We start from the raw sequence: 26,870 nt of genomic DNA, 5'->3' as shown, positions 1-26,870 counted from the left end.
CCCCTCACTGTGTGCAGGGAACACGTCTACCAACTATGTTATCTTGTACTCTCCCAAGTGCTTAGTACATGCTCTGCACACAATTAGCTCTCAAGTATGATTGATTGACTGAAGATAAGGTAACCGAAGCATAGAGAAGTTAAGCACTTTGCCTAAGGTCACATAGCTGACAAGTGGTGGAACTGAGATTAAATTTTGGGCCTCTGGCACTCAGGCCTAGGCTCTTTCTACTAGGCCTCAATGCTTCTTACTTGGCAGTAGAACATTACCTTACAGATCCGCTGTCCTTCTTTGTTAAAGGAAATGTCTAAAGGAACATCAGAAAAGGATTTAATGGCCTATTCAAACTGAAATAGCTAAATTTTCAATAATCTCTAAGTCCTTAAGAATGAAGTCATGCCCTTCTAGAGTTGTCATCTGTTAGGCTTTAGTCTCAAAAATGGCCTTTGGAGCTGAAGGTAAGTGTGGTAATTAAAACCCTTTTTACCGAGGCTCACCATTTATGTCTCTGGAAACTGGATTAGAAAACACTTTCCTAGTGATTAGAACTTCAGCCGAGACTTTGCCTGGATGTGTGTTGGTACTGAGCTATTATTTTTCCCCTGCTGAGTTTTTAATCAATTAATCAGTAGTATTTATTGACCACTTAATATGTGCAGAGCATTGTACTAAACTCTTGGAAGAGTACAACAGACAAGAGTTTCTCACCATCGGTTCATCAAGAAAAGACAAAAATTCATTTGTTTTTAAATCACCAAATCCTTGACTTGGACATCTAGACCAATACCTTTTACAATAAAAAAACTGAGGTAGTTTTCAGTGGGAAACTCCATGTTACAAGGAGCCCGTGAACAGAGGTAAAAAGCCTATTTCCAAAGGGCTCTCAAATTTCTCGTGATGAAGACCCTTGCCATTTCTGATCTTAATCGTTCGATGGTATTCACTGCACACTTACTGTGTGCAAAACATTATTCTAAATGTTTAGGGGAATACAACAGAGTATGTAGACACGAACCCTGCCCTCAGAGAGCTCGATCAATTAATCGTATTTTTTATGGTCTTAGTTAAGTGCTTACTGTGTGCCAAGGCACTGAACTAAACGCTGCCATAGCTGCAAACTAATCAGGTTGGACACGGTCCATGTCCCACAGTCTTAATCCCCATTTTACAGATGAGGTAACTGAGGCACAGAGAAGTTAAGACACTGGCCCAAGGTCACACAGCAGGCAAGTTGTGGAGCTGGAATTAGAGCCCAGGTCCTCTAACTCCTAGGCCTGTGCTTTAACCACCAGGCAGCACTGCTTTGTTGAGCACTTACTGTATGCAGAGCACTATAATAGCCACTTGGGAGAGTACAGAGTTGATAGACACGTTCCCTGCCCACAAGGAATTTATAATCTAGAGATTACAGTTTATATCCGGCAGGGGAGACAGACATTAAATTACAGTTGGGGAGATATCAGATTATAAGGATAAATAAATACGTGCTGTTGAGGGGGGGTGAGTATCTAAGTGCCTAGGGATTACATGCTTAGGGTGCTTAGGTCTCTTTTCCCTGTTTAATTTTTGGCTCTAGGACAGAAATTTTGGCTTCAGTTCTTCCCTGCCTCCTACTGTTCTCTTTGAAATATTGAGCTTCTAAACATTATATTTGGCATGCTTTTACAGACTGTCCACTGTGACCTTAACTTCCAATAGTTTTTTAATGTAACTTGAACCAAAGCAAGTTCCCAGGAGCTTGGAAAGGGGTTTGGGCAAGATTTCAAGAGGAAAATCCTCAACTGTGGGTGGTTTTCAAAAATGCCTGAAGTTTGTGGGGGAGATTGTTTTAAAAAAACAACAAAAATTGGACGAGATTCTGGCTTCTTCTTGACCCTCAGATTCCTCACCTATAGGATAGCAATACAGAAATGAGTAAACAGGATTCATTGATTATCAGGCTGCTCAGCAGCTGAGGGAATGAGGTACAGTGGCCTACTAATTTTCCCAGTACTTTTCACCAAGCTTCCCTTTTCCTTTCCTTAGCCTCATGTTTGGGTGATTTGATTCATCGGTGAAAGCTCCACTTTCCAAAGTTGCAAGACTGAACACCCCACCGCTTTGGTGGGGGTCAATAATTGGAGAACAGATCTGCCTCAGTAACCTAATCTTTGTGCCTTTCAGTTGTAAGGGTCTGGTGCTAGATCTGGAAGATGGGAACTTCCTCAAACTCGCCAACGATGGAACCATTCTGAGGTAATGAGAATGAAGTTCAGTTGAGACAACAAGGCCACCCTTTCCTAGGTCCCTTTCTACTTACCCACCATCACACTTCTTGTAAAGTCAAATGGCAGTGCCACTGATCACTTGGGTAACTGGAAGGGGGATCAAAACTGATAGCTTTGGGAAGGGGATGGAGGATCCCAGACAGTGGGCCCAACTCCAACTTCAGGCCGGTTCCGCAGAGTCTACTGGGAGTCGTGACTTAAAAATTGCAAGATAAAGTGGGAACGTCCTCTTTGTCCATTACTACCCGGACAGATAATGCTTTGTACCTTGTCCCCTGAATCTTGGATTTTTGAGTCTTTTCCCTGGATCCTCACTACCACCCAGAGAGGATCAGAAGGTCTTCTTTCTGTCTAGTGTCTATTACACTTTGCTTTGCACACAGTAAGCCCTCAATAAATACAATTGAATGAATGACTGAACCCAGAAGTTTTTCAGTCAGTGTGAGATTCCAGTCTCCATTTTCCTCAAAGAGACCAATTTGATAGTGTTAGTACCGTCACTTTGGTTTGACACCGGTCGCCAGTGCAGCCGCTTTGGGAATGAATGTAACTGGATCTGGGGCAACTCCCTCCTCTTGGACCAGTAGAAGGAGAGGAGGAAGCAGGAAGTGGAGGTGAGTTCTTAGCTTAGATGTCTATTCATCCAGTGAAGCCATTGCTGACCTCATGATATCTTCAAATGTTCAAATACCTTTTGGCCTGTGATGCCTTACTAGGCCCTATTCCCTTCCAGTGCCTATCACTGACCCTGTCCCTGCCCTATAGAATCTTCCCAAGAGACATGGCGATGACCCTAAGACATTCAGATATCGAAGAAATTGTTATAATGGGTGCAAACAAAGGACATGGTGAATTCTGGGAGATGACCGTGAATTCTTTGGAATTGTGTGGTGTGGCCTCCTCTTTTCCAACTAGTCTAGTGAGATATCTTGGAGAAGTGGATTTTCTGGAAAGGTTTGGTTGCAGGGAAAGAGAGAGTTTAGTGAGTTGGGGGCCCCGGGCCTCAGTTCCAGAGCAGATGAGTACTGCCACTCATGACTCCGAAGAAAGCGATGTTGGGAGCATTGGGGTGGGGCTGCTGGGGCAGAATGAATGGGAGGGGACTCCGAAACTGGCCTCCCGCTGATATTCCTCCCGTCGTAGAGGACGGGGATAAGGTGAAAGGACAACGGCGCGATTGGTTTAGGGGATTATTCAGAATATCTATATAATATGCCTTTTCCACTTGTAGCCTTTGAAAGACCAGTGGCTGCCTTTTGGTTGAGGAACCTGGCTGTGCCCCTTCTCAGTAAAGAAGCCAGAGGCTTAGGCCAGAACTTGGAATAGCTCATCATCTCATTCAGGTCTAATGCCTTCTGCAAACTACAGTCGATAGCAGTGAGCACTCTCCGGGAGCAGCCGCCATCGGTATTTTCTGAGTGCCCATTAGGTACAGAGCGCTGTAGAGGATGCGTGAGAGATGCTGGAAACCACCATCCTTGCCCTTAAGCTTGTCATTTGTCCTCCGGGATGTGACACGGGACAGTAAGCTCTGTTGATATTACAGTCCTCTAGACTGTAAGCTCAATGTGGGCAGGGAACATGTCTAGCTGCTCTGCACACAGTAAACGCTCGATAAATAGCACTGATTGATTGACATTACATATATGTGAATTTTCTTCTCAAATCAGGGCAAGCCATGGAACTAAGATGATGACTTCCGAAGAGCTCCTGGAGGTGTACGAAAAGAGAAAGTGGAAGCATTTTAAATCGGATAGTGAAATGGCCTGCCGCTCGGGTATGATATAGATATTACTGTCATACCAAAATTGGGGGAGGGTGACTCATTTGCCTTGGGCTCCATTCTGACTCTCTTGCCCACGTTTTCAAGACCTAGGATAAGGGGTCCCCCAGGCTGCTGTGACAGCAGCATTACCTTGTGGACAGAGCACAGGTTTGGGATTTAGAAGAACCGGGTTCTAATTCTGGCTCTGCCATTTGCCTGCTGTATAACCCTGGGCAAGTCACTTTTCTGCATCTCAGTGTCCTCAGCTGCAGAATGGGGATGCAATACCCGTTCTCCCTCCCTGTTAGATTGTGAGCCCTTTGTGAGACAGCGACTGTTCGATCCGATTATCCTGTATCTGCTCCATTATCTACCATGGTTCTTGTCACGTAGTAAGCCCTTGAAAAATTGCAAATTTTTATCATTATCAGTGCAACTTAACCAGCAAGGAACTCAGGATGGCCTAGCAGAGGAGATGAATGGTGCTTCATTTTTTTTCTCCGGTTTCAGTTCAGCTCAGTTAAAGCTCAACCCAACTTCCTCTTCCTGTAACCTATGGTCGGGGCCAGAAGGGGCCGATGACACCACAGTGTCAGACCCCTTTGGTTGCAGTTTCCTCAAAGCTCAGCCATGTTTTCTTCTGCTCCATCTCCATTGCTCCCCTCGGGACTTCGATGGGGTTTCTGCTCCTGCATTCTTCTCCTCTGCCTTCTCCCCACCTCTGCACCACACAACCAGACTCCGCCTCCTCCCCTCTCTCTCCCATCTTCTCTCATATCAACAGTGTCAAAATTATAGTAAAGCTCCCTCCACCTGTATACCCAACAGAGCACTATTCTCCCCATCTTCAAAGTCCTACTAAAAATCACATCTCCTCCCTGAAGCCTTCTCTGACTAACTTCATCTCCCCAGCCCATTTACCCTCCTTCTTGTGTCCTCTATCCACTAAAGTCCATATCCCCTAATCATTTTGATACCCGCCCCTCCCCGACAACATCCATGTCCCTACCTAACCCTAACCCTACCTGTAATTCGTAATTAAATGTCTGTCTCCCCCATTAGATTAAAAAATTCTTAAGGGTCTTCCAACTCTATTGTACTCTCCTAACCACTTTGTACGGTGCTCTGCACGCCATAAGCGCTCAGTAAATACTGTTGATTGATTGGATGCCTAGGTGGGTTTGTTTATGAAAGCCAGCACAGTTGGGACAGATGAGATTAAGCAAAAATCAGAGGTCCAGGACGCCGCAGGACATTATCCTCCATGACAGCGGGTGCTGGACATTTAGGCGGGTTTTGATTTTCTCTGCTGATTGAACGATTCTTCGTGGAATTATGCCACCGTGCTTCCAATCTCAGCATTTTCTGAATGTTATGTGAATGGAACTCCCCCAGAATTTGGGGGAGAGATGGATTCAGGAGACGTAGCACACTTGAATGAATCATTAACCCAGTCTGGTCAGGATTCATGGACTTGAATCATCCCAAATTGCCTTGAAGACCGGGGAGGTGTTTTTTTCCTGCTAGAGAATACTTGGGTATCTGGAAGTTGTTACATCTGCTCTGATGCTTGCTGTCCTTCTGTCCTTTTTGCCTTTGCCACCTTATGAGGATGGGCATGTCAGAAAGTAGAACTCCTCCAGAGAAATGGAAGGGAAGACTAACTTTGCACAGTGGTCGATAATATAGAGTTTTCTCCATTGAAGCCAGCCAGTGAGAATCAATCAATCATATTTATTGAGCCTTTCCTGTATGCAGAGCACTGTACTAAGCACTTAGGAGAGTGCAATAAAACAGTTGGTAGACCTGTTCCTTGTCCCCAGAAGCCTTGGACCCATGGAAGTGGAGGGTGCTTTCTGTATTTATTGTTGTTAACAGAGAGACTGTTGTTCAATTTAAGACTTGAGCTGTCTTCCAGTCAGTAAGTCAATCATCCCCTAGACTGTAAGCTTGTTGTGGGCAGGGAACATGTCTACCAGCTATCTTATATTGTTATATTGTATGCTCCCAAACTCTAGTCGTAGTGCTCTGCCACAGTAAGTATTTGGCTCAGTGGAAAGAGCCCAGGCTTAAGAGTCGACGGTCATGAGTTCGAATCCTGGCTCTGCCACTTGTCAGCTGTGTGACTGTGCGCAAGTCACTTAACTTCTCTGTGCCTCAGTTACCTCATCTGTAAAATGGGGATTAAGACTGTGAGCCTCATGTGAGACAATCTGATTACCCTGTGTATCCCAGCGCTTAGAACAGTGCTGTGCACATAGTAAGTGCTTAATAAATACCAACATTATTATTATTATAAATATGATTGATTTATTAATTGGTATTTATTGATCATCTCTTAAGTATGAGGCACTGTACTAAGACCTGGGGAGAGTATATCAGAACCAAGATGAATTTCTCTACCCTCAAGGAGTTTACAGTCCATTTGTTTACTCGTGATATAGGGATAAGGAGAAGAAGAAGGATATAACAGAAAGCACCACAAATATATAAGGATAAAATATCTAAATAAATAAATGCAAAAATAACTATTAGAGTGCAGTGTCAAGCACTGTATTAAGCATTGGGCAGGATACAAATCGTCAGATTGGCCACTGTCCCTGTTCAGTATGGGGTTCACAGACTAAGTAGGAAGGAGCACAGGTTTTGAATCCTCATTTTGCAGATGAGAAAACTGAAGCCCAAAGAAGTTAAGTGACTTGTCCAGGGTCACCTAACAGGCAATATTATTGTCATAGTTTATTGCCCACATACGTGCTAAACATTTTGCAAATTATATAAGTCAGTATAGAAATACAAGAAGATATTATCATTATGGCATTTATTATGCCCTAATTTTGTGCCCCAAAATGGTTTACTGCTGGGGTAGATAGAAGAGACACAGTTCACACATAGTCGTCATCCTGTCAAGGCCTCATAGTCTAAGAGCAGGTATCTCACTCCAATTTTATAGCTGGGGAAACAGAGACCCAGAGTAGTTAAGCGACTTGCCCTAGATCACCTGTCAGACATTATCATTGTCACGGTATTTATTACACACAAACTAGCCAAACATTTTGCTAATTGAATATATAAATCAATATATAAATATAAGATATTACCATTATGAAATTTATTATGCAATTATTTTGTGCCCCCAAAGTGGTTTACTGCTAAGATAGAAGAGAGACAGATCAGACCTAAGGGAAGAGGGCACACACGGAGGGAAGAGGGCAGGTATCTTATCCCCATTTTACAAATGGGGAAATAGAAGCCCAGAGAGGTTAAGGGACCTACCAACAGGCCATGGTAGAACTAGGTTTAGAAACTGGGTTTCCTCCTCCCAACCCCAGTGCTCTTTCTACCAGCCCACCCTTCCTCCCAGTGAAGAGTTACCCTGTTGGTCTAACTGATATCTACTCTCAGGAACTCCCCTGCCACTGATCCTGAAACCGCAGGATTTTTAGAGGGCTAAAGAGGGGGCATCCAGGCTATGCCTGCGCCTTTTGTGTGTGTCTGTGTGTGTGTATAAGTGCTATATGTCAGTTACTGTACTGAGCGCTTAGGTAGCTTCGAACTACTCAGGTTGGACAAAGTCCATGTCCCATTGGGGCTCATAATTTTAATCCCCATTTTACAGATGAGGTAACTGAGCCATAGAGAAGTTAAGTATCGTGCTCACTGTAGACAAGTGGCAGAGCTGGGATTAGAACCCAAGTCCTTACAACTCCCAGGCCCATGCTCTCTCTCTCCCCTAGGCTTCTTCTCCTCCAAGCGATCCCCCTGACAGTGGGTGGGTGGTGATCCCAGCATTTGATGGAAGCCTTAAGAGCTGGATCCTGCCTCTGTGTGTACCATTGCCACAAAATGAGCCTGTCCCATCACCTGACATCCACCTGGTCAATTTGGTCTCCATTTTCCCATGCTGCCTTGCAAGCTGCAAAGCCCTTCCGCCCCGCCGCCTCATTCGCGAGAGACCTCGGTTAGCCCCACTCCCTCCCAGAGCACATTCCCTGATCTCATTCATTCATTTAATAGTATTTATTGGGCGCTTACTGTGTGCAGAGCACTGTACTAAGCGCTTGGAATGTACAAATCGGGAATGATCTCCCCGTGCTCCACTCAGGATACAGTGGTGGAGGGATCCTCGAAATTCAACGGCTCTTCCCTTCCCATGTGCAGGCAACAGGTGGTTGCTCAGGCCACCGAGGATAGTCACGTGGCGGGGTAGGCGGCCGTGACCCCTCCACCTTCCGCAGCCGCACATCCTGGGGCTCCGGGGCCAATCAGGCGGCTCTCAGGAGAGCGGGACAGAAAGGAGGTAATCCCTTCCCGTGTGACTCCTGCTTCGTGTGTGACTACCGCTAATGCTTCTTCAGGCCAGAGACGCTGTAGTGTAGAAACCATGACTAACAACCTGTCAGCTGTGTGACTGTGGGCAAGTCGCTTAACTTCTCTGTGCCTCAGTTCCCTCATCTGTAAAATGGGGATGAAGACTGTGCACCCCACGTGGGACAGCCTGATTCCCCTGTGTCTAGCCCAGCGCTTAGAACAGTGCTCTGCACATAGTAAGCGCTTAACAAATACCAACATTATTATTATTATTATTATCAGAGCTTTTAAAATCCAGCAGTGGTGACCGGTGCATTACCGTGTCATTTTCTACCTGCCTTGCAATTGCTTCCTGTTGGAAAAGGGACCCAGTAGCATCATTAGTCACATTTTGGGGTTGGGGGCTCAGGGTCTAGGAAAGCACCTCTTTGTGTTTTTTAATTTAAAAAATCATCTTATTTTCATTTCACTAGCTCAGTATTATTTTTATGACAACTACTTTGACCTGCCAGGATCACTTCTTTGTGCAAAGCTTGTGGACTGCTTGACAAGGGTAAGTGTATAATTGCTTCCTTTCGCCATAGACAATATTTGATCAGAAATGTGAGATGTGGTGATGGCTGCTAGTAATGTTCTCAGTGTTTCCAGCAGGGGCCAGAAGAGGCTTTCCCTAGACTGCAGAGCAAACCACCAGATTTTTCTTTCCTTTTCTTTCTTTTTTTTTGTGAATTGTGTTTAAGTGCTTACTGTATGTCAGGCACTGTACTAAGCTCTGGGGTAGATTCAACCTAATCAGGTTGGACCCGATCCATATCCTACAGAGGACTCACCATCTTAATTCCCGTTTTACACTTTCCCTCAGTTAGATGAGGTTAAAAAGGATTTAGAAATGTCATCTCAACAGTGAGATCAAAACGTGATAAGAGAAGAGTACTGCTGTAAAGTGGAGACCCCCATCAATTTCTAATACAAGTTTTGGTTCTGAAACTTTTGATTATCAGTAGCTCGTGTATGTAGTGCCTCCCCAGACTGTGAACGCGCTGTGGTCAGGGAGTGTGTCTGTTTATTGTTATACTGTAGACTCCAAAGCGCTTAGTGCAGTGCTCTGCACACACACATAGTAAGCGCTTAGTAAATACAGTTGAATGAATGAATGAATAGTACTTCTAGTAGCAGCAACATTTATTGAGCACTGACCGTAATAGACACTTGGAAGTACAGAGTAACAAAGTGACACGTCCCCTGTCCACAAGGAACATGCACTTAAATGGGAGAGAGAAGCATAAAAATATGTAGAACATCAAAATAAATAATAATAATAACGTGGGTATTTGTTAAGTGCTTACTATGTGCCAAGCACTGTTCTAAGCACTAAGGTAGAGACAAGGTAATCAGGTTGTCCCAAGTAGGGTTCAAAGTCTTCATCCCCATTTTACAGATGAGGTAAATGAGGTACCGAGAAGTTAAGTGACTTGCCCAAGGTGACATAGCTGACAAGTGGCAGAGATGGGATTAGAACCCATGACCTCTGACTCCCAAGCCCTGGCTCTTTCCACCGAGCCACAATGGAGCAGACATACATATATATTCCTTTTCACTCACATATATATATATATATATATATATATTTGTATACACCTTCCTTTTCACTTACATATATATATATATGTATATATATACATATATATACATATATATACATATATATATATATATGTAAGTGAAAAGGAAGGTGTAAATAAATTCACAAGTGCTTAAAATCTGCTTCTTTCATTTTTCATATATGAATAGGATTTCTGTGTGGGTTCAGTTTTCCTTCTCTAAATCTCATTTATGAACAGCTCTGACCACAGGTGCCCTGAATCTTCTCTACTGCTAATCGTGACTAATCCTTATCAAAGCCTATTGTCCCTTTCATAAAGAAGCGACCATACCCTTCATGGGGTTTTCATTCATTCAGTCGTATTTATTGAGCGATTACTGTGTGCAGAGGACTGTACTAAGCGCTTGGAAAGTACGGTTCGGCAACAGATAGAGACTGTCCCTAACCAACAAAGGAATAGGGCCAGAACTTTCCAGGAGACTAAACAGCTTCCAGTCAGTCTGTCAATCATTGGTATTTACTCTGTGCCGAGCACTGTATCTAAGCTCTTGGAAGAGTTCAATATAACGGAGTTGGTCGACACGTTCCCTGCCCATGGAGCTTATATTCTACTCTGCCCACAAGGATCTTATAGTCTAGAGGATGAAATTCTGTCTGGGAAAAACTGTATTTGCAAGTGATTTCCTTTCCTGAAACACTGTTGCTAATCTAAAGGATGGTGTTAAAGAGAGGAGGAGAGGAGAGGAGAGGAGAAAGAGAGAAGAAGTTTTCTCTGTTTTGCATAGAAGTGTAGGTTAATAAGGATTGACTGCCTAAGCCTTGATAGTCAGTACTTTTTCCAACTAGGGATAGTGCTGATTTTGAGCATTACTGCTGGCTGTAAATCTGTCTATTGATCTCTACAGTGATAGTCTCCTCATCCTTCTTAAAAGCATGTTGTCACTGAAAACACGCTGTCATGTCTGCATTACCAATTATTTATGACAGTGGGAGCTGGGTCTTCCCCAGTCATTTGTCAGTTGAGTCTATTGCTGTGTGCGTGAGTGCAGGATGTGGGGATCTTTTCTGTTCCTTGGATTTGAAAACAATCTTTGTACAGAACACAGAGAGGAAGACTTTGTGATGCTTTGTGGCATTTTCTTGTTCTGTAGTCCATTCCAAAGATGGAAATGTAATGTTTCTTGGAAGAAAATTAAGAATAAATAACTCATGTGGCTTGGGATTCTTTGCATTGACAGAATGGAGTCCAGAAACCTTTTGAGTTTTGGAAGGATATCGTTGCTGGGATACAGCATAATTATAAAATCTCTGCTTTTAAAGGTGAGTCCCCACCGGTGCCTTATGAAAGAGTACCTGTGACTTCAGTTTTTTGGTCTTTCTAGAGAAATAAAAATGCTTGTATGCATTCTATATTCTAAATTCTTTTAAGCCTACCTTATCTATGCTTAAGACTGTTGGTTACATTTTTGTGACACCTTTGTTACTAAATATGGATAGTTACTGCTCTTTGATAAAATTAAGCTCAGCACTTTGGAGTTGGGTAGTGGGGAAGTAAAATAATATGAATCGGTGCTAAATGAAGATTACTGTGTAAAAACGTGAACAAAAAGACCTAACACAGTACTTATTGTGTAGCTTACTTTAGCGTATCTTAAATTCTCTTAGTATTAAATCTGCACAAGATGGGGAGAAAACAGAACACATGGACACATTGCAGTTGGAAAATGTACCAGAGAATTCCTTAAACTAATCAGGTTGGTCACAGTCAATGTCCCACATGGAACTCACAGTCTTAATCCCCATTTCAGATCTGAGGTAACTAAGACCCAGAGAAATTAAGTCACACAGCAGACAGGTGGAAGAGTCAGGATTAGAACCCAGATCCTCCTGACTCCCAGGCCCGTGGTCTATCCACTAAGCCACGCTGTTTAAGTGCTTGGGAGAGTACAATACAACAGAGTTGGTTGACACGTTCCCTGCCCGTAATGAGCTCCCGTATAATTTAATTGTCAGTGCTGGTACTGAGGCTTTCCTTATAACTTGCAGAGCACTGTAGCAAATGTAGTGGTGTAGTAGAGGAATTTATAATACTACTAACATTTATTGAGTGCCCACTGGACTAGATGCTTGTCTTGTGTTATGCCGTCGAGTCATCTCCGACCCATAACGACGCCAAGGACACATCTCTCCCAGAAGGCCCCACCTCCACCTGCAATCATTCTGGTAGTGCATCCATAAAGTTTTTCTTGGTAAAAAAATCTGGAAGTGGTTTACCATTGCCTCCTTCCTTGCAATAAACGTGAGTCTCCACCCTCGACTCTCTCCCGTGCCGCTGCTGCCCAGCACAGATGAGTCTTAACTTGTAGCAGATTGCCTCCACTCGGTAGCCACTGGCCGAGCTCGAAATGGAATGGACAGGCTTCTGCTTGACTCTCCCTCCGGTAGTCGAGACTGGTGGAGTACTGGAAACTCTCCAAGTGCTGGAGACATACAAAAAAGTGAAGTGACCCATTCCCTGTCTATAATGAGCTTACACTGTATTGGGTGACAAACATAGTAATATATACTAGGCTGCCAAAATAAATAAATTGAGCAGACAGAGGCAGTGGGGCCTAGTGGCTTTTAAACTGTGAATTCCTCTCTAGATTGTAAACTCCATGTAGGCAGGGTACGTGTCTACTGATTTTGTTATATTGTACTCTCCCAAATGCTTAGTGTTCTGCCCTCAGTAACTCCTCAATGAATATGATTGTTGATTGATTGATAGTGGAAAAAGTACGGGGCTGGGAGTCAGAGGACCCGAGTTCTAATTCTGACTCTGCCACTTGTCTGCTGTGTGACCTTGGGCAAGTCACTGTACTTCTCTGGGCCTCAGTAAAATGGGGAGTCAATACTTCTTCTCCCTCCTACTTAGAAAGTGAGCCCCATGTGGGACAGGGATAGTTTCTGATCTGATTAACTTGTATTTACCCCAGTGCTGAGAGAGTACTTGCTTGACACATAGTAAGTGCTTAAAAATACCATAATTATTATTAATTATTATTATTACCTATACACACAAGTGCAGTATTTTAAAGTCAAATCCAAATGATACTCTCAGAAGGGGTGGGATAAGTATTGTAAGGTCATATTATGTAGGTCCCAGATGCCAGAAAAGACTGGCGCTACTGTAAAAAGCTCTCCCCACTGCCCCCTAAGCCTTTGGTTTTAGCAACCAAAGTTTTGCTAGTCAATCAAATTTATTTAGTGCTTAATGTGTGCAGAGCACTGTACTGAGTGCCTGTGAGAGTACAATATGACAGTTGATAGACACATTCCCTGCTCCCAAGGAGTTTACAGTCTGGAGGGGGAGACAGACATTGAAGTAAATTCCAAATATGGATGAAAGTGCAGCCTGGTTGATGGTGGGGTGAGTGAAGCAGGCCAATCAAAGTGCAGAGGTGATGCAAAATGGAGAAGAAGTTGGGCCTAATGAAACGCAGCATGACTTAGAGGAAAGAGCACAGGCCTGGGAGTCAGAGGACCTAGGTACTAAACTCAGCTCCTCCACTTGTCTGCTGTGTAACATTGGGCAAGCCCCTTAATTTCTCTGTGCCTCTGTTACCTCATCTGTAAAGTGGGGATTAAGACTGTAAGCCCTATGTGGTTGGACTGTGTCCAACCCGATGATCTTGGATCTTCCCCAGGACTCAGTACAGTGCCTGGCACGCAGTAAGCACTTAACAGATACCATTTTTTTAAAAAAAAAGAGATGGGATTTTAATAAGGCTTTGAATCTTGGGAGAGTGATGGTCTGATATTAAAGGGGAGAGAGTTCCAGGCCTAAGGCAGGACGTGGGTGAGGGGTTGATGGCAAGATAGATAAGGTGGCACTAGAGGAGTGAAGTGTGTGGGCTGGGTTGTAGTAGGAAATCAGAGAGGTAAGATAGAAGGAGGCAAGGTGATGAATGTTTTAAGTGTTTTCTGTTTGATGCAGAGGTAGAGAGCAACCAGTGGGAGGTTCTTAAGGAATTGGGAAATAGGGGCTGAGAGGGGAAAAAAAAGATCCCGGCAGCAGAGTGAAGTATGGACTGGAGTGGGGTGAGTGCAAATCCAAGTGCCATGGGGACACTTAATGGGGAGGATGCAGGGCCTAGTGACAAGCAGGGATAGAGATAAATGTTTGGATTAACGTGGTAATGACTAGATCTTTAGGAAACGCCCTAAGGGGTTCTTATCCATTACTTTTTTGCTAGCCCAGGTTTATGTGATTGTGATGAGAGGGCAAATGAAGAGCAATAGCCAGTGACTGTTTTTACAAATCTTTACCACTTTTATTCACTTAGAATCTGTTAACTACAGAAAATGAAGAGAGTAATAAGATTAGTTTACAATAAGAATTATGCTGGTGTCTAATGAATTCAGCATAAAACATCATCAGCAGTTGTTGGATTGCAGTGAAACTAAGGAGGAGAAAGACAAAAACATTTGCCCTTTCAATAATAGATTAGGGCTCCTAGGGAAAGATTTTTGAAACAGCAGTGTAAAAAATACAACACTAAATAAATAATCGAGATTCATTTCTAGTCGAATTGTTGAAGCCCTTGATGTCAGGGGCGATTTCAGTAAAACTCAGTGGAAAGATTCGTGGAGGCACCATAAGAGAAGGTAAAAAATCACACTGAACCCAGGTGGAGAAGGAGTTAAATGTATTCAGTGAACCAAGCACCCTTGTGACAAAGCTGGGAAACCAGATAGTGATAGCAAACAGTTCTTATTTGGTCATTCAAAGGATTCAGATGAAAAAATCTGGATGGTAAGTACATTCACAGAACAGATGGCAGAAACATATGTCAACTTTGTGTTCCACTGTACAAACAGAATAATTTGTTGCACTTTCTAGGCCTAGATGGCAGCAGTTTCCTCCATGACAACTACCCCATAAAGGTGTGAAATGGAACAAGAAACAAATACATTTTGTACCGCATTAGCTTAGCAGAGATCTGGTTTTTTTTTCATTCTTTTTGAGTTGACAAGCACCGATTTATGGAAACTTTTCAATGATCTCATTGGAGCCTCTTACAGGTTGTCTCCAAATGCACCCCCAAAAAGTATTGCTGGAAACGGTACTTTTCCACCTGAGACTCGATTCAAGTTTGAGGAAATACGGTACCTTTGCTAAGCGTTGCTGGAATACTCTAATATTAGTGGTTAAATGCTAATTATGAGATTGGAATGTTTTTCTTAAAAGGTATCATCTGAGTTTCTCCTCTCACTCCCCTAATGTGACTTTAAAGTATTTTTCTCCTAAACCTCAAGTTCTTGATTACTAGGGCTTTTTTTTAAAGCATTTAAACTTCCAAATCTGAACTTTGCTTCCCATTTTGGCTAGCACAGGTTTCTACCTTGTTGTTGTTCACTCCCCAACTTGAATTCAGGAAATTCCCACAGCTCAGCTTCCAGATCAAGACCCACAACAAGGCTGTGATCTGGGCTTTTTTACCCCGCAAGAATTTTAATGGCCTGAGAAAATCTTGGATCCATTCCGTTACATGAGAAACGCTGAAACTCTCAAATAGGGAAAAAAAATACAGTCCCCTAGTTTTTCAACTGGAAAACCCCAAATTTCCTGTGTAATCTGTGCTCTCAGTGGGGAGATAAATAATGCAAGATAGCCTGAAAGGTTAAAATAAATCCCTGGAATACTGTAAGGAAGTGGCCCTTTCTGGTGATGTTTTGTCTTCAAATAGTTGCATGGTATGGCCGTGTTTTGTTTGCTCCAAAGAGTTAAGTACAGGAAGCATGTTTCAAGATGAAAAACAAAAAGCGAGTTCACCGAAAACATTAAAGAGCCTTAAAAGTACTGACTAGAAATTCATAAAACAGGAATGATCTTTACGTATTATTGACCGTACTGCTTTGCTGCTCATCTTTCTGACAACCGGTTTGCCCTTTCCACAAACGTAAAAAGAAATCACTCCATGCTAGTCAACCAAGAGGTGCGTTATGGAAATTCCCAATCTTACCCTCGAGGATGTCTTTTATATGCCCAAATCCTCAAACCTACCCCTGTGTCCCTGTGATTACTGTGTCGCCGGCTGGGGGGGTGGGGGGGAGGTCACCCCATCTAGAACCCTTCCAAACAGAAAATGGAGACACCTCCCCCCAACACTCCCCAGCACCCAGGGTGGGATGGTCTTAGATTTGGGCAAATAAGAATCCCGAGAAAGACGAGTGGACATACTCAGAAGAGTACAGGCCATTGGATTCCGCGTTGGGGAGCTGCAACCACACTTGATCGTTTTCCGCGAGGTCGACGACGGCGCTCCCCGAAGCCTGGTCTAGATAGCCTTTCTTGTACTCGTCGTAGGTGTACATTATGGGCGTGCCATTTTTGTAGAGGCCCACCCAGACGTGCGTGCCCTTCACGTGCACGTGGTACGAGAAGTAGTACAGCCCCGGCACCTGGCAGGTGAAGATTCCGGTCCTGGGATCGTAGTGCTGCTGCCTGTTGTATAGGATTTTGTCAAACTGAATGGGCGCGCCCGAGGCTGGGTAGGCCTTGGAGAGGATGACCGTGAACGCCACCCCACGCGCTCCCCCCAGGCCCTGGGTTGCGCTGCCTAGCGGTGTTCCTGTCAGGCTGGGCCTCTGGCCGCCTTTTAGGAAGTCCTCGGCCACGGCAGCCGGGCCGGGAGGTCCGGGGGGCCCCGGGGGCCCCGGGAGGCCGGGCTCTCCGTCGTGGCCCCTGGGACCGGGCAGCCCGGGAGGGCCGCTGGGACCAGTGAGTCCTTTAATGGCCAGGCCCGCTGGGCCGGGCAGCCCCGGGGATCCCGGGTCCCCTTTAGCTCCCGGGAAGCCGGGGGTGCCGGGAGGGCCAGCCGGCCCCCTCGAGCCGGGGATCCCCGGGGAGCCCCTGGGGCCGGGGCCACCATCCTGCCCCACTCCTCCCTTAGCTCCCGCTGCTCCCGCCGGGCCTGGTAACCCGGGAGCTCCGCCGGGCCCAGGCTCACCCTTCGGCCCCGGGAAACCCGGGGATCCCTTGGGTCCATCAAGACCCGGCTGCCCCGCGTAGCCCGGTTTCCCATCCGACCCTGGGAGGCCCCTCTCCCCTTTGGCACCAGGATATCCTGCCGGCCCCACGGGGCCGGCTTCCCCTTTGGGCCCCGGGAGACCGTGGGCACCGGGCACCCCTTTTGGTCCCTGAGGTCCCGTGCTCCCTGGGGCCCCGTCCAGCCCCGGCTCCCCAGGGCGACCCGCTGGGCCTTGCTCCCCCTTGACACCAGGCATCCCAGGGAGGCCTTCGGGGCCCCTCTGCCCCTTGATTCCTGGTAATCCCGGCTTCCCCAACCCCAGCGGTCCCGGGGGTCCCGCCAAGCCTGGAACGCCCGGGTGACCCTTGGTTCCCGGAGCCCCCGGCAGTCCTGGAGTCCCGTTAGCCCCTGGCTTGCCGAGTCCCGCCACTCCCGGTTCCCCACGGGGTCCCTGGGGCCCAGGGATACCAGCTTGGCCTTTCTCCCCAGGGAAGCCCCGGTCCCCTTTGACTCCCGGCTGTCCCGGGGACCCATTTTCCCCTGGTTTCCCTAGCCCGGCAGGTCCGGAGGGGCCCATGGGACCTTGTAGACCTGGTTGTCCTCGCTCCCCTGGGCGCCCAGGAGCCCCATACCCATTTTCTCCCTTTGGACCGAGCATGCCAGGCTGGCCCGGGGCTCCCTTCTCCCCTGGGAGGCCCCTTGGCCCCGGTGGCCCCAATGGCCCCTGCTGCCCTGGCTTCCCTGTGACTGAAATTCCAGCCGGGCCAGGAATTCCAGGTGGCCCATTTGGTCCCCTGGGTCCTGGGAGACCAGCAGGACCAGCGTCTCCTTTCTCCCCGTAAGGTCCTCTTTCGCCGGGTTTCCCCGGCAGACCTGGCAGACCTGGCTTCCCGACGGCAGATGGTCCCGGTGGCCCTGGTACCCCCGGCTGGCCTTGAGGGCCTGGGCTTCCGAAACCTGGCTTTCCTGGAGGTCCCAAAGGGCCGGGCAGTCCCCGGGGACCAGCAGGTCCGGGTGGGCCGGTGGGGCCTTGGTCTCCTCTCACTGGCACACCTAAAAGAGTAAATAATAATAATAATGGTGTTCATCCAAGGTCACACAGCATTCAAGTGGTGGAGCTGGGATTGGAGTCCATGTCGCCTGCCCTCCAGGCCCATGCTCCTTCCCACAGTTATGGGAAAAATTAGGAGAGAAACACGATTATGGAAAATGGCAGCTCATCACTACCATGACCCTAAATTTATGAGGTTGAAAGGGGCCTGGAGGGGTCAGCTACCCACCCTTCACTGCTAAACTGTCAAAGAATGATAGGAAAACCCTCCAAGATGAGACACTGAAATTTCTGGTGTAAACCCCTTCCAGGGTCTCTGAACCGTGCCAGCAGAAAATGCTCTGTAACATCCTCACATTCACAGTTAATTTCATTTCTTCTTGATGGAGTCTCTTTAGAATTGTACCAGGGATGTAATCATTCAATCAATGGTATTTATTGTTCACTTACTGTGTGCAGAACATCATACTGGACACTTGGGAAAGTACAATATAGCAGGCAGGCACAGTCCCTGCTGCTCACAAGAAGTTTACAGTCTAGCAATTTTGTCTGTGTCCCTTCTCTAGTCTTTTTCAATTCGTACCAACCTTCCCTCCTTCCACCCAACATTCTCCCTTTAAAACCCAATCAACCAAACCATCATTTTTCTAAAACCACTGGATTTGGTTTATTGAGGTACCATGGTCCAGTGGAAAGATGTAGGGTTGGGAGTCAGAAATCCAGATTCTCATTCTAACTTGGTAGTTGGCTTGCTGTGAGGCTGTGGGCAAGTCACTTAATCTGACTGCAAAATCAGGAAAATAATACCTGCCTCACCCTGCCTCAGTGGGATGTTTTGAGTATAAAATGAGATCACTGATGTGAAAGTGCTGTGGGAAAAGTAAAAAGCACAGTACAGATTCTGACTGTAATTATTGATTGGTGCTCAGCACTGCGTGTATTAAAATCTTGTATCACTACAATTACTAGTGTCAGAATTATGCATCAACTTTAAGAGCAGTGCATCCAAAGAGCAATCAGTAGGCTATACTTCCACAAGGTTTTTTACACATGAATGTACCATCGAAATATCCAAATAAATGGTAAAATAATGTCTGGAATTCATTAGGTTTAGTGCACTCGAGCACTTATATGGGCTGAAAATTTTGTTAATCAAGGGGATATGGAGATAAAGGAATTTTTATGGTAGTTATTAAGCACTAACTATGTGCCAGACACTACTAATCAGGTTGGACACATCCCATATTCCACTTGGAGCTTGTAGTCTTAATCTCCATTTTACAGATGAGGTACCTGAGGCACAGAGAAGTGAAGTGACTTGCCCAAGGTCACACAGCAGACTAGTGGCAGATTAGAAACCAGGCCCTTCTGACTCCCGGGCCCGTGCTCTGTCCACTGGGCCACCACTCAGCTTTTCAGAAACTGAGGCATGTCTTGGTCACACAATAGGTAATAGAATTGTAATTTCAAAGGCATTTTAAATTTTATTATAACTGGCATGATATGGGTCCTGCAACCCATTCAGGGTCAGGTGGATGGGATTGGGGGTTCTCAATACATTCCATCATCTCTTTATTCTCCTTGTAGCCTGTCATTTGAAGATAGTAGTAGGGTCTTAGAAATGTTAGGAGCGTCTCAAGGAGGTGAACAAGCTCCTTGCAGAAGCTTAATGAAATAGCCAGTCGACTTCTCCAACATTCTGGTAAAGGCTTGAGTTTAGCCAGATGCCTTAGCTATAATAGATTTGTTTCTGAATGTGGAATAGCTGAATTTCCATTCAAGCAGGCATTGCTCATGCGTGATGCAGTTGATTAGCAAAGTCATTCTGTCCTACTTAAATATCTTTGTGCTCTCATTATTGTCTATCTAGGTGCTACAATCATGGGATCACAAAGACTGCCACCCCCCTCGGTGTTTGATCAGGGATGCAGATTTTTCACCCTAACCTTTCTCCACTTGGCTTAGATTCCTGAGGTTGCACCGCACAGCGGGGACAGAGCCGGGATAACTGCTCACCCATTAATTCGTTCCTGCCAAGCTGGGTATAGTTCCAAACCATTTTCCATTTAAGAACATTTCATAAAGGGAGCGTCTCAACCTTGCCAAAGCGGGAATATCGGTTCCAGTGTTGAATTTGAGGACGGCTGAAGATGGAGGTTTCTTTGGAGTTTTTGGAAAGGAACGGTGGTCCCGGAGCAACGTTCAATGGGATAAGAAGAGGGGCCAGTGAAGAGCAGGCGCTAAAGGGAGGTTCTCATGAAAGGGAATTGAGCTGTTGGTCTGGTCAGGAGCCTAAGAGTGATTAGTGTACAGTCAGCCTTCCAAACCCAGGCCATACAATCCTCATGAGAAGTGAATCTGGGAGATGCTCAGGGAAGCCCAGACCAGTGTGCTCTGGGGCTTTATCACTAGACTGTTCCAATTGGAAAAAGCAACTTGGATCCATGGAGGGCAGAGAGCATTCTGGGAGCCACAGTGGCCCATCAGGTCTCTTGGAGAGCAGGAGACTGGTGTCAATCCATCAGTCATATTTACTGGGCTCTTCCCATGAGTGGTCCACTTATGGGAAGTACTAAGCACTTGGGAAAGCAAGATGTAACAGAGTTGGTAGATGTTCCCTGCCCACCAGGAGCTTACAGTGTAGAGCGGGAGACAGACATTAAAAGAAAGTATGGAGATGTATAGAAGAGCTGTGGGGCTAAGGGTAGGGTGAAAAAAAGGTACAAATTCAAGTGCACTGTGAAATGTTTCATCAGTAATAATAATAGTTATGGTACTTAAGTGCTTCCTATGTGCCAAGCACTAATCTAAGAACTGGGGTAGATACAAGTCAATTGGGTTGGACATAGTCCCTGTTCCTCATGGGGCTCACACTCTTAATCCCATTTTACAGATGAATTAACTGAGGCCTAGAGAAATGAAGTTACTTGCCCACGGACACATAGCAGACAAGTGGTGGAGCGAGGATTAGAACCCAGATCCTTCTGACTCCCAGGCCTGGACTCTATAAACTAAGGCACGCTGCTTCTCGTACGTGTCACTGTTGGAGAATGGACCCCTTGGTCTTGCATGATTAGGGAAGACCCCCTCCAACTAGCCTTAGTGCTTTACCCCCAAACTCATCTACCCCAGCGCTTAGTACAGTGCCTGGAACTTAGTAAGTGCTTAACTGGTATTACAAAAAAAGGCCAGGGCACTAACTTCCTTAAGAGAAACTGACTATCCAGCTGAGAGTGTGGTGATTACAGAAGTTCTTGAGTCAGCAATTACTATAGACCCCTGCTCAGATCTGGAATTTTAGCCTCTTATCCAGACTGGAAACCTTTGATCATGAAAGGAATAGCATTAGCATGTGGTCTGCTTAAATCTCACCTACAAAGCCAATTTGGTCTAGGAAGGTTTTATGTTAGAAGGGCAAAAAAAATTGTCGGAAAACTTTAGAAAAGGAGAGAGAAAAGATCCAAGAACCATCAGGAAAAACAAGCCCTATAGAAAAATGAGCTTGTCCTGACAATTTCTGCTTAAAACAGAAGCCAAACCAAGTAGAAAGCCAGTACCGAGTCTGTTCTTTAGACAAAGTAAGGTAGAGAGAAGGGCAGCACTTATTTGGTTACTTATGTAACACAGATTCGGCCTCGCAAAACTTTCAGCCGTTAAGATGCAGTGTGCTATATTACATGCTGACCCAAAAAATACAACAGAAACACAATCCTACTGGGGGAAGTCAAGCAGATGGGAGAAATTGCTCACTGGGCTACTATGTGATTAACTTGACATTTCTGTTGGTATGAGGTTTTGGAGGAATAGGGTTTTATTTAGTTGGCAAATGTATGTGACTTTAAGGTCAACACCAGAGTTTCTCCTACAAATTATTATTTTTTTAAATATATTCTGATTACCCCACTTGGAAATGTTTTTGTGTCAGTCCCCTGCTCATTAGACCGTCTTCTGAAGCCACACACATCCCTTAAACATGTCTTCTGATACTGTCGTGCTGAATCCAGATAGAAGTGCATTCTCCCTCTGCTGAAAGCTCATTGTGGGTAGGGAACATGTCTACCAACTCTGTTGGTATTCTTCCAAGCACTTAGTACAGTGCTCTGCACACAGCAAGTGCTCAACAAATACCACTGATTGATTATTAAAAGTAAGTTCCCTAATCTGTTGCTGGGTTCTATCCAACACTCAAGATGAAGGCATGGTTTCTGGGAGTGCTTTGTACACAGTAAGTGCTTAGTAAATATGATTGAATGAACTGCATCCCCTGATTATACTAAAGAAGGAACTCTATATCAAATCTGACTAACCATAATAGTGCCCAGGAAAAATAATTGACCCAACATGCCACAGTGGCCTGTTCTGGTTAATGTAGCCTCCAGCAGTAACTGGGGAGGAGCAGCATGCTAGAAGAATTTGTTTTGGGCTGAAGTATGTTGCAAGTCATTGTTTTAATGCTGTTTCCACTGTGGAACAAAGAAAACCCTCAACCCCGCTCAAATCTGAATGAACGAAAAGACTGAGGGAATCAGTAAACACTAAAAGTTGGGAAAACTCTGGCCCCATCTGCAAAAATGGCCATGTCGCCTCTCTGGACTGCGACCAAATTGAGTCAGGTTTGGCCCAGGGTAGCAATGTAAACTCCTCGAGCATCCACTCCCACGCTAGGGCACAGGTTAAAAGGGTGACCTGATTAACTTGATTTAGCACTTAAAACGGTGCTTGGCACACAGAAAACACTTAAATACCATAATTATTATTATACCATTAGTAATTCAGACTGTGGTAAGATGAATTATCTGATTGTCCCTCTGAGACAAAATTCCTGTGATGAATAAAAAAAAACTTGTGCACTTAAGTCTTTGAATGGTGAAACCAGTAAAGGGTTTAGGTGGGAGAATGGAGAATGGACTTGCAGGAGGAAGGAATGCTGAATCATCTGATGATTTACCCAAAGATTGATGGAACAGAATCAAAGTTGTCTTGCATCAGAGTTTTACACTGAAATTTTCCCCTTCTGAGAGGCTGTTTTTGAAGATGGCAAGTGACTCTGGAGCTTTACCATCACTAGCCCCTCCACCCATCCCCAGTGAACAGTCTCACGTTAGTGAACTGAAGGAGGGATGATGTATGGGTCACTTCTGCTTGTTCCCACACCTGCCTTTCTTGGCATCCACTCTATTCCACTTTCCTCCAGGCTTTTTGGCTATTTAGCTGAGACTTTCAGAATCAATAAATAGGACCAGGGGAAAATAAATGAAAGTAAAACTGGTGAACTCCCCGTTAGCCCTTCAGGGCCATAATTATAGTTTGAAGGGAGGGCAGCTCTTTCCCTTGACTTCTAAACTGCTTTGCAGTTAGGTCGATTACTATGGGTGAAAAGTACGGTGGCTTAGTGGATGGAGCATGGACCTGGGAGTCAGAAGGTCAGGGGTTCTAATGCCAGCTCTGTCACATGTCTTTTGTGTGACCTTGGGTAAGTCACTTAACTTCTCTGGACTTCAGTTACCTCATCTGTAAAATGAGCCCCATGGGGGACAGGGAATATGTCCAACCTGATAGATTTGTATCTACCCCTGTGCTTAGAACAGCACTTGGCACATAGTAAGGGCTTAACAAGTACCATTATTATTAGGCGCAGTTAGGGGTGCTAGCTGATCCATCCCTTGCCATGAAGGTGAATGTCAGGAGAAGAGCCATCACTTGAACCCTGCAAGTATCCCAGTGCCCCTGTCAGAGGCAAAATTCTGAGCTGAATGGCACCAGAACTGACTCAAGAAGGTTTTAGCAGGCCTTTTTGGAATCTCCTCAAATTTCTTTTTTTCTGGTGGGAGCACATGGGGTTGCAAACAAAATGTACATCCATTCCTGAATAAATTGCTCCAAGTCAAATTCAGTGTGGCTCCCTCCAAAGGAACCATAAATGTGTGGCCCCTGGAAAAATGGCACCCTGACCCAGAGAGTCAGGGTTTTCTTTGAACCTACCTCGCTTATAGAAAGACCTAACTGTTGAGAATCTGGGTTCCTACCCTTAAATCCATTAGGTAGTTATTCAACAATAACATTTTTGGTTAGAGGGGGAACTGTTTTTCCCTAACTAATTTCAGGTGAGTTGACGGAGTGATATTTTGGACCCGATAGCTGTAATGTGGTTAAAATGTTTAGTAGGCTTCAAGTAGAATTACCCATGTTATGACTGCATACATATATACTTAGAGGTTAGGCAGTGAGTTTTTTTAGTGGTAACTCCACCCTCTGTGAGTGAGCATGGAATTGAGTGCTGTTTGTTATTCTTTTGCTAGGAAACATTGCTGTCAATACTGACACCAGGTTTCTTGCCAGATATGTGGAAAGGGTCAGGACGAATGGAGGCAGTGCAAACTGCTGTTGTTAATGAGTACGGTGGGTGACCCTATTTGCCAAGGCTGAAACTCTCCATCTGATGAAAGCCCTAAGGTCATGCAGCATTTTATTTTGGAATTTCAATGAGAAACAGCTCAAGCTTATTTTTATTCTGAATTAATAGGATGTGGTAAACATGTAAGCATCCACTGGGGATCTAGATCAACTTCCCTTAAGGCTTCTTGGTTGGAGAAGCTTGCTAACTAGGAAGCTCATTTGCTCAGAGAACCTGCCACCACTGGGAAAGGATTTGGAATTCTCAGCAAATGCCCTAAAACAAATTTTCACCATCAAGCACCATTGCAGTAAGTACCTGTTTTTGCTGTCATTGTGCTATCCGATGTTTGTTTTTGGTTTTTGATCGTATTTACTAAATGCTTGTTATATACCGGGCACCATACTAAATGCTGGGAGGGATACAAGATCATCAGGTTGGACACAATCCATATTACACATGGGCTCACCACCTTAATCCCCATTTGGCAGATGAGATAACTGAGGCACAGAGAAGTGAAGCGATTTGCCTACACACAGTAGATACGTGTTAGAGCTGGAATTAGAACCCAGGTCCTCTGACTCCCAGGCTCATGCTCTTTCCACTAGGCCATGCTGCTTCTTGGTGTTCTCCCTCCTATTTAGACTGTGAGCCCCATGTGGGACTGAAACTCTGTCTAACCTGATTAACTTGTATCTACCCCAGTGCTTAGAACAGTGCTTGACACATAGTAAGCACTTAATTTCCATAAAATAGACAACGGATGCATGACAATATGAAACAAAATTGATTTTAAATTGAAATTGTGCCTATTTATTTTGAATAACTTTCTGGCTGCCTGCTGCTCTAGTATTTGAGGGCAAATTATTTCCATGTCTGAATACCTCAGCCATAATTTGAATATGGACCCTGCCTTTCTAGAACTAGTACCTAATGAGAAAATTTTACATGAGGGGATTTGTAGAAAAAAATGGAAGGGAGCTAACATCTAACAGAAAAAGTGAAAAGAGCCATTAGCTGTGAATACTGTATTCAGGCTGGTTAGGTTTATGCAATTTGTTGATAATATTATTTTGGATAAATGAAAGAATAAATAATTACTGGGTAAAGAAGTTAAGACTATAGAAATTAAATCTTCAGTTCTCGAAATTTCAAAGCATTAAGATATTTTGAGGAAAATGAGTGTCTCAATCAATTTTATATTTCAAAGCATTTTGAAATCTGTATAACTGCCCAGACTCACAAAACCATTTTTGGTTAATGTAATGACCATATTTTCAAATAGGGGGAATTTTTTTTTCTTGAGACACTTTTACTTTGGGGTTTTTTTAATTTAAAAAAATATCTAGAGTTCATTCTTTCAGCTATGAATTTGGAAAGGCCTAAGAAAAATTCAGAATTGGTAGCATGACTTGCTATGCCTGTATCATTTCTTAAGTTAAATTTTGGACCAGCAGCTGAAATATCTCACCTCCCTCCCCCTGACTCCATTTACCCTGGTTTTGTGGGTTTTATGAATCATGGAGAATAAAGCTAATTGCACAGTCATAAAATTAACAAACATAAAGATATATTGTCCTTTAACAGTGGATTTTAGTTGTCTTCAGAGAGCAATAGTGAGTTATTAGAGAGTAACAAGAAATGGGCCTTACCCTGACTCTTTATGGTGTACGGAAGGAAGAATTGAGTCTTCCCACTGGGTGGCGGTCCCTTTATGCCCGTTGGCGATGGGTATCGTTCAGGATAAAACCCTCCATGAACAATGTTCAAACAAAATAGCAGCAGAAAGGCTATCTGGAAATTCATATTCCCAAGTTTGGTCTGCAAAAGGAAAATAATTAACTCAAACCCATATATAGTATGTGATTGATCGATGTTATTTTCCTGGTATTGCACCAGTGTTTACTCTGTTCATTTCTATCCAAATATGCCTTTAGGGTGAATGTCCGAAATCAGGGATAATCATTGTCATAGCTGAATCCAAAGAATTAAATGAGATCGGTCAGTGGTGTTTACTGTGTGCAGAGCACTATACTGAGCACTTGGGAGAGTACAGTCCACCAGAGCTGTAGACTCATTCCTTGCCCACGAGAAACTTACAGTCTAGTTGGATGATGAAAAAGAAAAATAAAAAATACCAAAATGCCTGAAGCATTCTACTAGGGAGTATCTTGCTCATATCAAGGACATCAACAGAAACCCCCAATAAAAAATACAGATTCATCCATCCACTCTCACGGGTTACATACGATGGGCTGAAATAGACTTCATCACAGTAGTTTCAAATTCACGCCAAATCATTGAGACAGACCAGTGAAAGTGCCCCTTACTCTCTTCAGTTGGGTAGCCCATTCCCCTATCCGTGAGCCAAAAATGGAGCCCTCTGAGCAAAAATGATGTACTCTTTGCAAGGCTTAAGGGCTAGCTGCTAGACCCTTGTGCCGGCGAGTCAACCTGAAAAGCAAA

General features: G+C 44.7%; 2 protein-coding genes across 3 annotated transcripts in view; one reads left to right on the top strand and one right to left on the bottom strand.

Moving 5' to 3' along the window:
- The window catches only part of NT5DC1 (5'-nucleotidase domain containing 1), a 171,990-nt gene that overhangs the window by 9,655 nt on the left and 135,465 nt on the right, over nt 1–26,870 (top strand). For both annotated transcript variants that reach the window (XM_029054008.2, XM_029054011.2), the window contains exons 3-6: nt 2,164–2,235; nt 3,938–4,044; nt 8,817–8,896; nt 11,185–11,266. In XM_029054008.2, coding sequence (XP_028909841.1) covers nt 2,164–2,235; nt 3,938–4,044; nt 8,817–8,896; nt 11,185–11,266 — 341 coding nt within the window. The remainder of the gene's footprint in view (nt 1–2,163; nt 2,236–3,937; nt 4,045–8,816; nt 8,897–11,184; nt 11,267–26,870) is intronic.
- Nucleotides 14,232–26,219, bottom strand: COL10A1 (collagen type X alpha 1 chain). Its single transcript, XM_029054000.2, has 2 exons — nt 26,057–26,219; nt 14,232–18,012 (listed from the first exon to the last, which is right to left on the bottom strand). Exons 1-2 carry the CDS (start codon nt 26,208–26,210, stop codon nt 16,124–16,126), a joined length of 2,043 nt encoding a protein of 680 aa, XP_028909833.1. The 5' UTR covers nt 26,211–26,219; the 3' UTR covers nt 14,232–16,123.

Source organism: Ornithorhynchus anatinus, chromosome 2, assembly GCF_004115215.2.
Source record: "Ornithorhynchus anatinus isolate Pmale09 chromosome 2, mOrnAna1.pri.v4, whole genome shotgun sequence".
NCBI lineage: Eukaryota > Metazoa > Chordata > Mammalia > Monotremata > Ornithorhynchidae > Ornithorhynchus > Ornithorhynchus anatinus.
This window is presented reverse-complemented; position numbering and strand designations above follow the sequence as displayed.